Genomic DNA, 14,473 nt, shown 5'->3' with positions numbered 1-14,473 from the left:
TATTTGATCTTTACTCAACGTTCATCAGCGTTCATTAAAATCTGGTTTACTTTTGGAAAACTACATGTAGAGGTTTTTAGGATATTGAATGAAAAATTGTCAAAAAAAGACACAAAAACCTGAAAATTACTTTTTGAAATTTTTTTTGAAATTTTTCGTCAATTTTGATGCTTTATGACCATAATCCTCAATTCGTTTTTTATACAATATCTCTTAGAGTTTTTAACAACTGAATTTACTGAATTCACTGAACACAATTTTTGTTTATAGTTTATTTAAAATCCGCAATTTTCTGCAAGTTCTCTAATTTAATTAATTTCTCTGTTTTTCATTGTTTCAAACAGTGTTTGCACTCTGCATATAGGTTCGTCCAACATGTACAGGAACATTCAAAGCTCTTCTTAAACTTGTTAATTTAGTAGCAATGAGGACAATTTGTTATCAGTAAAATTTTTTTGACCCCTACATTCCTATAAGTTAGAGTGTTTTATAAAGAAATAGGAAATTTCAATTGTTTCTATGTGAACTGAAAAGGCAAGAATATTTCGTTCCTTCTATCAAAACAAGTTTTTGTTTTTTAAATGATGAATTTCACAGTTGAAAATGATTCGGGGTTTCAAGTTGCAGAAACGCCCAAAGACTGGAAAAGGTCATTTTATCATCAATTTAAAAATACAGAGAAGTTATAAATAATTTTCTCGTTTTCAAAAAAAAATGATCATGTGTATTAATTTTTTCTACCTCTAACTCTCTAACTCTCAAACTTAGTTGGTTTTCACTATACTAGATGAGATCAGTTAAAACTATCCGCTCTGACATAATAGGGAATACAAGTTTTCTTTCTTTTTTATCGAACTTTGTTTTTTTTGTTCATTTCAAGTAATTAGTTTTTTTGGTCACCAACATTTTGCAAACACTGAATTTTTTCTGATGAATTGAGAAGTTTTTTTTTAAAAAAAGAGCACTCTAGATTTGAGAAACGAATATACATTTTTCTGCTTTTAGCTCTAAATCTTCAAAATTGATTCTTCTTTGAGAGCTCTAAGTTGCCTGAAGTCTTCAAGTATACAGAAAAAAATATTCTGATACAAATAAAAAATGGCTCTTACAGAAATGATCCGAAACAAAATGTTGAGAAATAAAGACAATTGATTTTTATTGGAAATTTTCGGTAATATAGCTTAATTGTTAGTTTATAGGCTTGAAACTGTAATGGTTTACTGATAAATCTACATTAAACCCTAATAAAATGATTGCAACTTTTTCCTTTTTTATCTATCAATAAGTTCAGCACGATCTATCACTTCTGGAAATGAGCGCAGTCATTTGTGCCTGGAAAATTTTATATTTAGTGATACTGAAAATAAAAACTTAAATCAATTCTCCACTTCTCGTTAATATTTTCACATTTTTTCGTATTTAAAAATGAAAACATTTTTTCTGTTAATTCGGAAAAATTAACATATTCCGAATTATCTGAGTTGATATCTAGAATAGAGCCGAGTTATTTTGATAGCAAAAATTTCATTTTTTTAAAAAAAAAATTCGAACAATAAGTTGTTTTGTCAAACTAAAAACCAATCAATTTTCTTCCTAGATCAGTTGCCATGAAAAATATTCCATTAAATTTTTCTAATAGTTTTTATTTGAAAAATTCTCTTTCTTTTCAACCTGTATAAGTTGTAATTAGAAAAATGGAGAATTCACAGAATATTCTTGTTCAATAAAAATAGCAATATTTCAATTAACATGTCCGTCATGGTTAGCCGTGGATAATAGACTCTACACGTAAAACATGTGAGGATGAACATGGCACAACATACTTGGTATAAATGTATTTTTTGAAATATTCTGAGAGCAGAAATAAAATACCAACCTCAAATAACGTAACATCAGAAAGACATCAATTTTTATCCATTTAAAAGCAAAACTGAACATTCTATTATCTAAATTAAATTTTGTCAAAAGAAAAGAGATCAAAACAACACTTAGGTGATTTGAAAAACTATTCAGTTGGAACATTTCAGCATTTACTGCTTGAGTGTTGAGGGCGTTAATGCCTCAAACGCCACTTTGAAACTTTTGAAGTCTATCAAAGGAAACGGCTTGAATTAAAAGGGAGTTCTTCCAACACTTGAACAAATTCCCACTACTCGCTCTGAACTATTGAGACTGCTTTGAGATAAAAGAGTATAATAAAGAGAGATGTATTGTTTTTGAAAAAAAGTTAACCATCAGCCACTTAAGATTTCAAATAAAAATTTAAAAAATGAGACAACAATTTTGCGTCATTTGGATGATTTTTGGTAGAGAAAGGTAATCAAATCATCTCAATTACAGAAAATGTGATACTTGCAATAAGAACGGTCTATCAAGGTCACTATGGTCACAAATGCCTCCTTAACATGCGCTGGCGCATAATGTTCCAACCTCTCCAGTCATTAAAAAACTTTATAAGCAACATTAAATCATTCATGATTAGCTTTTCAAGCTGACATAAGTTTCAAAAGGACTTGACGATATCAACTTAAAAAATTATTTGCGAAGAATGATGAGATACAAAACCTAGTTACTTGTGATGCAGAATTTACTTTTCTGGACCGAAACGTGGCAAATGAGATGCTGCTTAGGTCCTCATAAAACCATTGTTATATCTCGTTAAGAAATACTTTGGGAAAAACAAATCAAACAAACAATTGCCGAGTGTGATTACAATTTGCGTTGCGAATGCGTCTCCAAAAACTGTCCTATTCAATTGCTTCTTCTGACTTGCATTTCGCAGCACGAAATACTACTCTCAATTCCAGTTGGCAAAGAATGAAACTATATCTAAAGACAAAACGTGATCATATATACGTTCATACCAGGAGAAAGCCAAACGAAAAAGAAATCAAAAATGTTTATAGTATGACTAGATTTTAATTTTGAAACACTGTCTGGTAGAGTGAACTGATGAATCACCTGTCTAGGGGTATGGCCAACAAATAAGGCAAAACATTTAAATATGAAATGACATTGAAATTTGAAATTCAGAACCAATTTAAATGCATGTTACAGACAATTAGGTATTGCTCAGGTTAAAGAATATGTTAAAAAATGTGTGGAAGTTTTTTGCTCAGCACCGCTGAATGTTTTTTAATTTTAGCTCCACCGCTGAATGTTTTTTAATTTTAGCTCATCACCACTGAATGTTTTTTTTTAAATTTTAGCTCACCACCGCTAGAATATGTTTAAAAAATTTGTGGTAGTTTTTTGCTCAGCAACGCTGAATCAAGTTGAATGTTTTTTGTTCCGACCCCTCTTGAGGGGGGCGAGGAACTATACACTCAACTGGGTTTTTTTTGTTCAGTCAATTTTGGCCGATCGACATATTCATCGTAGAGAGTTGAGACTGGTATCATTAGAAAGCTTGTCCAGCGTAGAATATGGAATTAAAAAGATTATTTTTGGATTTTCGATTTTGACAAGGAGATATCGAGGTTTAAACTTTCGAGAAAATAGAGTGAATTCCGTTGATATCATTCACCTTTTTTCGGAATTTTTGACAAAAGTTTCGCAAATTTTGATAAAATTTAATAAAATTTTTCGTGAAAATGTTGTTGATTTTACGTTTAATCACCAAAATACATTATCGGCTATTTTCATTTAATTTTTTTTTCACAAATTCTGGCTAAAAATTTCACAAAATTCAGACTTTTTCATCAAAAAGAGCACGAAATAAGTTTCTTTAGTCCACTCTGATTAAATTTGCAGGAAGTGCACACCCAAACACCACTAACACAATCTTGGTAGACCAAAACGGGGGCTAATTCCACTTCAATTTCCGTTGAGAGTGCTCAGTAAAAAAATTTGCTGTTTTTTGCTAACTTTATTCGTTGATTATCAAAAACGCAGTATTCACTTTTGATTTTTTATCAAACAAAATATCTATATCAATGACATTCCAAAATTAAATATTTCTAATGGACAATCAACACTAGCAGGACTAGTTCTGTGCCAATCGTAGACCGTTACAATCCAAAAATAATTCGGACTGTCATCAGTCGGTTTTTTATAAAAAAAAATTCGATTTATATTTTTTATATTAATTAAATAACGGAGCCTTTCAAATCAATGCTCACTAGTGATAGGTCCTATTGGCTTCCTAATTAGCTCAAAACAATTTATCTAGTTTATTGCTTCAAAGCTTATGGTCGTTTTGACTCTTAAATTATTTGATTTTTAAATAAAAAATGGCTTATTGAGATTTGCCTCCATTAGTCTCTTACTTTCGGCAACTTATAGCTTAGTGTCAGCAATCAAAGATTGCCGAATTCAAATTGAGTCTTTATTGCGGTTTTACGCCCTAAGTTATTGTTTTCTGGCTTTGATACTACTAGATTTCATAAACTTTTTTTAATTTTTAGGTATTTGCCCATTTTTCATGTTTTACTAATTTTGTCAAATTGTCACGTTAGTGTCAGTTCATATATCACATTTTTCGCGTTCAAAATAACGCACAATTGATAATATTTAAATCCTTAGAGATATTAATTGTGGTTCTTTACCGCTTCGACAATACTTTCTCGAAGAATTTAATTGATATATTTATTTTGTTTTAAGTGTCGTTTTTACTATACCTTTTCAGTCGTAGTCGTATTTAATGTCTTGTACAATGACCCGGTTTGATTTGGTTTTCCAAGAAGAGTAGATGAGCCGACGTTCTGACATTAGAAGATAGATAATGGCTTTCATGACTTTGAAAACAATTGTTTTCCAAAATGAAAAACAAAAATTCAACTTCGCAAGTTTGTTCCTTTTATTGTCTGTTTGTTACCTGGTCTCGTTAATTTAAGGTTTAAACTGACATTTTTTGTCAAAGGAAGGTGTCAAAATGGAGTGGTGTCACAAAATCTAATGTTTTTTTTATAGAATTCGTTATGATTTTACTGGCTTCGAAACTGGTTTTTCACAAAAAAAAGTAAATTTGTTTTTGATTTTTGTCATATTTGACGTTCTTTTTGTAGACGTAAGACACATTCTGGTTAATTGCAGGTCTCGAGGGCTTCCTTTGGAAAAATAATCAAACTTATTCAATTTTTTTAAATATTTTTAATTAATTGCTTTCATGTCTTTGGAAATAAATTTTTCTCGATAAAAACCAGTTTTACATAATCTTGCTTTTTTTTCTTTTTGGTCTAATTGTTACCTAGTTTCACTAATGAAAGGTTACATAATACATTTTAACGCAAGGTGTCAAAAGGGATTGGTGTCACGAAATCTAATGTTTTAAGAGAATTTGCTATGACTTTACTGGCTTCCAGACGGTTTTTCACAAAAAAAGCAACCGAATTTTTTATTTTTGTCATATTTGACGTTCTTTTTGTAGAAGTAAGACATATTCTGGATAATTGCAGTTGCAGGTCTCAAGGGCTTTCTTTGTAAGAATGGACGAACCTATTCAACTTTTTCATTTTGTAATTAATGGCTTTCGTGTCTTTGGAAATAAAATTTTTTCGAAAGAAAACAAGTATTATACTGTTTTATCTGGCCCCTCATTAATGAAAATAAGCAACAATTAGACAAAAAAGAAAAAAATGCAAAATTATTATTTTGCATTTTTTTCTTTTTTGTCTAATTGTTGCTTATTTTCATTAATGAGGGGCCAGATAAAACAGTATCGGTGTTCGAAGAAGGTGCAATCGAACATATTTTGGGGGCCAAAGTATGGCTTTACGTCTTCCAAAGCATTTTCTGGCGAGTTTTAATTGATTTTTTGTTTGTTGTCTATTTGTTGTTCTTTTTGTAACTGCATAAAAAATTGAATACCAAAAGTTCTTAATTCCCTTCTATAGAAGCATTGGTAATTGTAAACCTATGGGATATTTTAGTTGATTCCTAACGGTTTTCATTACTTTGAAATTAATTGTTTTTTTTAAATTCAGCGAATTTTCTCACTTTAAAGTTTTTGTTCTTTTTTGTCTAATTGTTACCAAGCTTTATTATGAACTGTTAATTAAACATTTTTTTCTGGTGAACTACAAGTTATTTTGTTTATTTTCAGTTTTATCTGACGCTATTTTGACTTTGTTATTAAGTTTTGTGTTTCAAAACGGACATAAATTTTCTGATGTAATTAATGTTTGTTGTTGTTGTTTGATTTTGCCGTTCGTCTTCGCTCGCTTTCTTAATATCGGCATATCTCATCAATCTAATGCATCATTTTTCACTCCACTGAGTTATTTGCTTTGGAGGCTATCTTTTCGTTCATACACCAGTTTTTTTTAAAAAAAAAATACTTGTGTTTTTTGTGTTTTTCTATTTTTTCCTCATTTGGTAGACAATTATAACAAAATTGTGGATGAGCGGGGTCGGAACCTTATGTGCGATCGCACATTAACAAACCGCTTTGTTTATTTTAGATTTGATCGCAAATCAAAAGTATCATCACTAATTTGCTCGGTCTCTAACACTCAAATTTCTGCCCCGAGATTTGGATACACAGGTCTCTCTTTCATTGGGAATTTTGAGTCGGCTAATTAATAGAGGTGTCGAGTCGGATGCCGGATCATTGTATCCAGTTGTTGATTGAATATCTTCAATCACTGTCTTTAGCTGCGTGCTGGCTCGTACTTGATTCGGGTCCTATCCAAAGTATTTGTTTTTTGTTTGACTTTTGGAACAACGTCTGTTGTCAGAGTTTGTTGACAAATCCGAATCACGATGTTGCCACGATATTGCATCGCGTGTGGTTGTTGGCAGTGGTTGTCGAATTTGTTATTGAGACGAACTGCTGGGTTGTTGGGCGTGATTTCGAGTGGCAAAAACAGATTGCACATTTTGCTGTGGTGGATTTTGCTCCGAGGAAGTAGATGGCACAGGAGGAAGAGGCGCAGCAGGTTTTTTGACAGGGACCAGTGCAACGTGATCAAATTGGAGATTTTGTTTGTGCATAAGCATTTTAAAGCTCCAGCACTATGACTGTTGGTTGAAAGAGATCCCGGGTCGAGAAATAATCGGAAAAATATGAAAGATAAGCGGTGAAAAATTAGTTTTTTCACCGCAAATTTTGTACATAATTTTGCGGTGAAATGCGGTGAATGCGGTGAAATCTTACATATTTTTTCGATTTTTGCATTGATCTTACAAAAAATCACCGCCTTCTAGCGCTGATCTTACAAAAAACAATAAAACTATTGGACCTTTGAGTTGATTCATCCATAAGTTTCTTCAATCGCTGATTTTTTGTGTCTTTGTGTTATATCTGCAGAGATTTTTCTTATGAATTCCATTTTCTGTCCTGACCTCTTTCGTGGTTTTCGCGGGGCGCCTGTTTACATACTCTTGCAGAATAACATTGCGACTGTAACGTTTCAAACTTCGCAAAGGCCGAATAAAGAATTGTGTTCTTATAATGGGTTCTTTTCTGGTTCATTTAATTGGCTGGTTGTTCGGATTGTTTTAGGACCATGCTGCCATGAGCCAATAAGTCGTATCATATGTCTAGATTTCTTTTTGCCAGGTTGCTGGGTTTCTTTTTTGGGCTATTTACAAATTTAGGCGCATTATTCGGGAAATAGATACATTATCCCTGGAATAGTATCTTATCTAATGGATGATTAAATATTTAACCATAAATTAAATTTTTTAGTGGCAATTTTAGACATATGTGTATTACGTTGTCTTCCAAAATGAACATCGAAAGTTGCTAATACGCATATCCTTATATGACACAAGACTATATGAATTGAATTGTTTAAGTTCAATTTTTCGCCTTATTGAATTTCCATGCAATATATAATATCTTTGTTTTTTAGTTTGAATGAGACGTCATACTAGGCCGATTGCCCGATGACCACCTGCTGGTGCGTAAATTGCTTCAATATATATCTTTTTACAAGAATTTTCAATTTTTATTCCATTTAGACATTAGCTTGATCGAGTCTTATGGATACAGGAACCCAATTAATTTAATAAATATTTTACCGAGAACTTTATTACAATTAATCCAGACGAATTATCGTCTATTTCAACTGTGAGGTATGTCGAAGAGCGATCTATCGCAAGGAGGAAAAATTGTTTTGTTCCCGTTACATTTCACACAGGGCCTCCCAAATCCATTTGGATTTCTGCATTCGGTTCTCAACAATTACATAAAGGTGACCATTTGCTTTGGAAAATGATTTCAAAGTCTTATCAATTTTGGTGCACGCTTTACAATCGCTTTCTGTGACCAGTATATAGTGACAGATATCTGGCCGCAAAGGTTTTGGAGTTAAACTCATGGGATGCATTGAGTATATTTATTTTCAAAAGCGGCTTCATGGATCTTCATGAAGATACCAATCGGTTCCCCTACGCAAATGCTCTTCACACTGAGTTCCCACCGAAAGAGTGTATATAGAGGCTAAGTTTATTTTATTGAGAATACAGGGAAGGGTTAGTAAATGAAATTTGGGTAGAAAGCCATGCGCAAATGATTGCTTTTTTATACCATAATTTTGTGCTGGGCTCTTTTTTGCGGCACTTAGAGCAATTAATTGGTGACAACTTGTTCTAGGGGTATTTAGTTAGGCTATTTCTAAGCTCGCATATTTCAGTTTTTCAAGTTTACCTCCTTTGTGGTGCGAAGTCACTATTGTAGCTGAACTACTATAAATACAATTAACTGACGAGAGCTCTTGCGGTGCTAAACCTCTTTTAAAATTGGGTGGAGATTTCACAAGGCAAATGCTTTGTGAAATGTGTGAAACGTTTTTTTTTATTCTTAACGAATGTTGTGCTGCAAAGGCGTTATCTGGTTTTAATGTATGATTATGATTTGCGTTTTTCTGTACCTTTTACTATACTTTTCTTCAGTTGAATTGAAGCATACGCGATTAATTTCCAGTCATTTATTGTTTCTGTTCTAATGCGGCACCAAATTCTGATCATTACGCATCACTTTCAGTTTGTGTCTCAAAAACTGGACTGAATGGCAATTCTTAAATGTTAGCTGCTATTTCGTTTTCAATTTCGTTGAAAAGTTTGAAATGAGTCTCGGTCCAAATAGAAATCGTTGATTTCCTTAGTAGAGGTCTTAATGGACAGCAAAGTTGTGATTCGGTATGAAGATACCAATATAGTGAACGGTTCAAAACTTGACGACTTTTTATTCTGCTTCGTCTTTGCTTTCATCGATTTGATTGACAGTTGTTTGTGGCGTCGTGCCCTACTGATGGGCTGTTTTTTCGGTTTCCTGCATACTTTACCAAAATGAATTGCTCTCTCACAATTACTGGAAGTATTTTTTGCGAGGCAATTTGCGCGACAATTTTTATTCCAGATATGTCACAGTTTTAGCAGTTGTTAGTATTTCTGTTTTTTGGGAATGCAATCTTGTTGCATTTTTAGTATTTTTTATCTTGGTTGTAGAGAGTTTTGCCATTTCCTTTAACTGAATTGGAGATGATTTTAACACTTTGTAAACTTGAAGAGTTTCTGTTGAATCGTTGCTGTTTTTTTGCCCCCTTTACAATGTGTGTGGCTGCATCCAGTGCTTTAATTGGATTGACTGTTTCTTTCGAGAGTTTTTCTTCATTTTAATATCTAATATGTTGGTTTTAAAGATTTTACCGATGGTGTCTTCCTCGTCACCCATGTGTCAGATTTCTTCTTGTTCTTTGATTTTACCGAAAAAGCTTTCCACTGACACCCCGTTTTGTGGTTTCACTGAGTAAGGCATACCTGCAATTTTTTTATATTGATCTCATTCTCTGTTTTCAGCAGCTCCTAGAGTAACACTATACTACTCCTCGCCGCCTCTGTATTTAGATTTGCTCACCGAAGTGACAAAATGATATCAGCTGGAGCAGTCGGTTGACCTAGATTAAAACTAAGCAAGTAGATGATTCCTAGGAATGGTAAATGTTTTCTATACAAAAGGAAATTATCACGGATTTGCGCTTGAAATTTTTTGGTCTAGCAATTGATTGTGAACGAGAAAACATACTGCCACTGCCTGGACACCAATTGCATTTATGTTTGTTTACATGTCGCAAAGCCTAAATTGATTTTAAAGTCTAAACCTACTCAAAAATCATTAAGTAGGAATTGCAGGACGAGATCAGAGATTGCCTCCACTGCCAACCATGCTCCATACAAAAATAGCAAGATCGACCGAGCAAATATCCTGGTGGGTGTTTGAATTTCAAGAACATCTCAGTAAATTTTGGTATAAAAAATATCCCAAGTTTTGTGTTTTGGTCAGTTTTTCGTAAAGCTTTTTTTCTCAACTTCTCGTTCCTGAGCCTCAAATTGTTTTCCTCACTTTAGTTGACTCCAAGGATAGACTCTATACATCGCGGCCTTTATCAGCTCTCATTTTTCTCCGCCTATCTTACTAAACGAGCGAATTGTCTGTAAAAATATGTTTTCTTTTACACTATGCAACCCAAAATGTTTACAAATTTCCATCTGAGCAAAAGGTCAAGAAGTTGTCGTCAAAAAAGTTACTTTATTAATTGAGCAACAAAATGTTCAGCTTCTGCTAGAACCAAATGCAGATCAGTGAGTAACGTTTTTCTCTTGATTGCACCAGACTTCCTTTAAATTTCACTAATTTAAAATTCTTTAAAAAAAGATTTTATTTATTTGTTAAAAATGAGAAAACGATATGAACATTATGTGCAAGCTAAGTTTACAATTAATTATGTTCAGCCGTTGTTTCAATTTAATTAGTCATCATTTTTTAAGAAATCTAGAAAAAATGTTATTAAAATTTTCAAAAGGTGAAAAGATTAATATATTTTTGACAGCTAAATACGAAATAGAACCCTATAAGAAAACTTCTAAGAATAGCAACTAACAAAAAAGCTCAATTCTCATTTCGAAATTATTTTTTGTCAAAACTCACCGAATTTGAGCTACACGCGAAAATAATTTGACTCACCATTTCATGGTAAAGTAAAGATAACGGTTGAGAAGTTCTATTTATTGGCACTAAATTCGGAATTGCATTTGAACTGTAGGGATGATGGTTAAAGAATAAATAGCGTAGTTTCTAAAGACGCGCTGCTGCTGTGAACATAAATAATCAATTTGAAAGAGCTCTTAAACTGAGCGATTGTTTCACCTTAATCCCTCCACAATAGATGCTCCAAAATCAGCCAGATTTAGGAAGGGCTTCAAGAGTAGGGAAAAGGAGCGATAAACAGCAGGGGAGCATTTAGAGAAAAAGAGACATTTTAAGGGGGAAAATGGAAGAATTTATGAAAAAAGCGCGCGAAAAACAGGGAGAGAGAGAAAAAATGAAAAGAATGAATCAGATTTGAGGGAAAATCAATGTTAACATTACCTGCGGCAGTGTTCGTTTTCTCTATTTGTGAATAAGTGAATTTGGTGTGACTAAATCAGAATTAATTGCAACTTGCTATTTTTACTTTTGGTTCACGTCTCTTACCTGCTTTTGTCAATATTTCACGCCCATGATCAATTTGGGAGGAGGTGCTTTTGGGTTCTAGATTGGAAGTTATTGGAGTATCGTTTAACCCGCCCCTTTCCGGTGACATCCTTTCTCTGGGGCACTTTGGGCTGAACTCTTCACAGGAGAGGGCGGAACTTTCTACTTTGGTGTCATTATCGACTTTCAGATTTAAGTTCAGCCCTTTTTTGATTTCCGCAAAACAGCATTGGTCCACAGGAAAAGTTGTGGATAAAGAGCTCTCCCCACTTTTGCCGGAATTAGTTCCCGTCGAGAGGACGGAAGTTTTAGGGTGATTGGGTTCCGAGGGGTTTCCGGGTAGGGAGACGGTCGAGTTTGGGACTAAGAGTTGGTTGACGTCCAAGCATTGTTGATCGGCGCTGTTTATTTGCTGGCTAAGTCGTGATTTGCGTCTCATTTTACGTAACGAATGCGATCGTTTTATAGATTGGTGACGACTGAAGTACGATTGCATTTTGGATGTTGAAATTGGTCAATGGTTTCAGATACTTTGCGGAATAATTTGAGGATTTTATAAACAAATTTTTCAGCGAATCGAAAATGTTTCAATAATTGTTAAAATTAATAGCACAGTAGCAGTAATCTGCCATGACTGTTTAAGAATAATTTCAGATAACTGCAATCTCAAAGTATGTGTAGATATTTGTGACAGTGGATAATAATTTCAGCAATAACAAGGAAGATTTTTAGCGGTTATGCCCACTAAAGTAGCGGGAAACAAGGAATTCTGTTCTTTTTAAAAACATCTTAAACCTTAAATTAAATAACCTCTTGGTTAATGTTACATGCTGTCATTATATAAATCAAACAATGCAAAATTTGAAAAATATTCGCATCATCAATATACAAATCAAACAATGGAAAATTTGAAAAATATTTAAATCATCAGTAAATGAGTTCAAGAATAATGATAGAAGAATCAATAAATTTTTATTCAGTAATGAACAGTAATCCCGTATTTTTGACCCTGGACGAAAGTGAAACAGATTATGATTTATAAGTTCAAATGTATTTTTTCCAATCTCGGGTGAATCTAGAATGAAAAAGAGGTTTTACAAAGCCACACCTCGCAACTATGGCAAAATAATTGAATGCTCAACAGGAAAATTGAGCAAAAGTTGAGAGTGGTGAGCTTAAACCGAAGTAAGCATCATTTATCCATTCTGATCAGGTTACATAATTCCCTCTGGAGCTAGAAAAGATATTAAATTTGTGGGGGGATGAAATTTATATTCAATTACGGATTACAATTTTACCCCCTCGACTCAATTGTCAGCAGTATAGACATTACACACTCAGCTTTGAGATAAATTCGATTCCAATTGACCACAAATTATTAACTGGTAGCAACATTTTGATGGACGGAAATGTTTAATAAGAGAACGTAGTCACAGAAAAGATACCTGTTTTGGGGGTACTTTGTATACATTGTGTACACTCAGCTAAAGTATCTTAAACGGTCGGGGTGGGATGGGGGGGTGTGTGTTGGGGTTTTCCGGGGTGCTTCTGGTTTTATCGAAAAAAGCTTCAAACAATAAAGATTTTAAGATTTTCTTCAATCATGACAATCTTAATCTAAATGATTTAGTAATTGAGCATTTCATTTGTGAGCAGAAACCAAAAAACGTTCAGAATTTTGGAATGAACAAAGAAAACGATTAAAAGCTTGCTCTCAAAATAAACAATACACATTTGATAATTATACGGTTTAAAGAAACAGAGAATAGTAGATATAAAACCTGCGTAGTGGCTTATGGTAATAATTGACAAATAGCCGTGTCAGTTAGGATATTATGAACTGAATAACAAAAGAAAGAGATTGATCAATAAGCAACCTTTTCAAAATATAAGGAAGCCACATAGACGGAGATTTAAGTTAATTTTTATCCCGAAATCCGCACTGTAAAAGAAAATGGGAATCCCTTGCATTTCCAAGCAATCAAAGGAATCGCTGTTTGTCAGAAGATATCTGTATTCAAGGGAAAAAGGTTCAATTACCACTGAAAATGAGACTAAAACAGTACAGATTAAAAATAAACACAATTCGCCGACGTTGTTCTGATTTTTGTGAGCTAAAAATTGCATGGCAGAAATATTCTGGTAGAAGAACTGGTTCAAACAGTTAAAGGGTCTATCAATCATTTTTGTACTGCAGTGATATTTTGAGCACATCCAATTAAATTACCACCTTAATAGTTTGTAAAGAAAATTATTTAGTTTTGCGCAGTTCGTTTGAACAATAAACTAACATATCAGAGCTCAGAACAGTATTTCAATGGTACAACACCAATGAAACCAATTTGTTACAAAATAATTACTTCCTAACAGAGCTTTGAATCAATTTATTAAGATTACTTTTACAGCATCTTTGCTTAAAATTTGTCGTTAAACGCAAAAATCGGACGAAAGTTGCTGAAAAATTCTCTATTATTTTCGATTTAATTTCAGACTAAAAATTATGTACTTCTTTCAATAAACACTAGGACTTATTTAAAACAGAATTTCATCAAGGATATCTGTGCAATTTTGCAGCAACCGTTTTTATAGTTGTCTAAGATCAACAAAGTAAAATTTGCTGTAAATGAAAATTTGAGAGTATTTTTTATTACTCTTATGCGAAAGGTTGAAGAAATCTATTGATGTGTGAATAAAACGACGTTTGTAGTACTGGCTTCCCACAACCGCATTTAATCATAATTATTGAAACGAATTCAATTTCAGCAACTAAGAACAATCCATTTCATTGAGAAATAATTGTTAATCTTCGTATAATAATTTTAAGAGTTTTGACAATTAGTTGACTGACCAAGTTTATTGAATTTTATTTCGTGAGAGCAGCTCTCTTAAATTTTCTAAAAATGGGTCTCAAATATTTTTATAAGCTGAGATAACTGCTGTTTGCTTATGAACAACAATTGCTAAAAAAACCATTGAAAAGAGGCGGTCTTTTATTTATCCTTTACTATTTTGTATTAAAGTAGTTATCAGAAATCTTGTATTTGTTTGAGATCC

General features: G+C 33.0%; 1 protein-coding gene across 4 annotated transcripts in view; it reads right to left on the bottom strand.

Annotated features, from left to right (window-relative positions):
* LOC142339292 (potassium/sodium hyperpolarization-activated cyclic nucleotide-gated channel 3-like) overlaps positions 1–12,521 on the bottom strand; it is a 77,243-nt gene extending 64,722 nt beyond the window's left edge. For all 4 annotated transcript variants that reach the window (XM_075389206.1, XM_075389208.1, XM_075389209.1 and 1 more), the window contains exon 1: positions 11,420–12,521. In XM_075389206.1, the coding sequence (XP_075245321.1) occupies positions 11,420–11,915 (496 nt within the window). In that variant the 5' untranslated portion in view covers positions 11,916–12,521. The remainder of the gene's footprint in view (positions 1–11,419) is intronic.
* Positions 12,522–14,473: the final 1,952 nt, after the last annotated feature.

The sequence above is a fragment of the Convolutriloba macropyga genome, chromosome 5 (genome assembly GCF_964194025.1).
Source record: "Convolutriloba macropyga chromosome 5, txConMacr16.3, whole genome shotgun sequence".
NCBI classification, from domain to species: Eukaryota; Metazoa; Xenacoelomorpha; order Acoela; family Convolutidae; genus Convolutriloba; species Convolutriloba macropyga.
The sequence above is the reverse complement of the archived record's forward strand: the minus strand, read 5'-3'. Positions and strand labels throughout refer to the sequence as shown.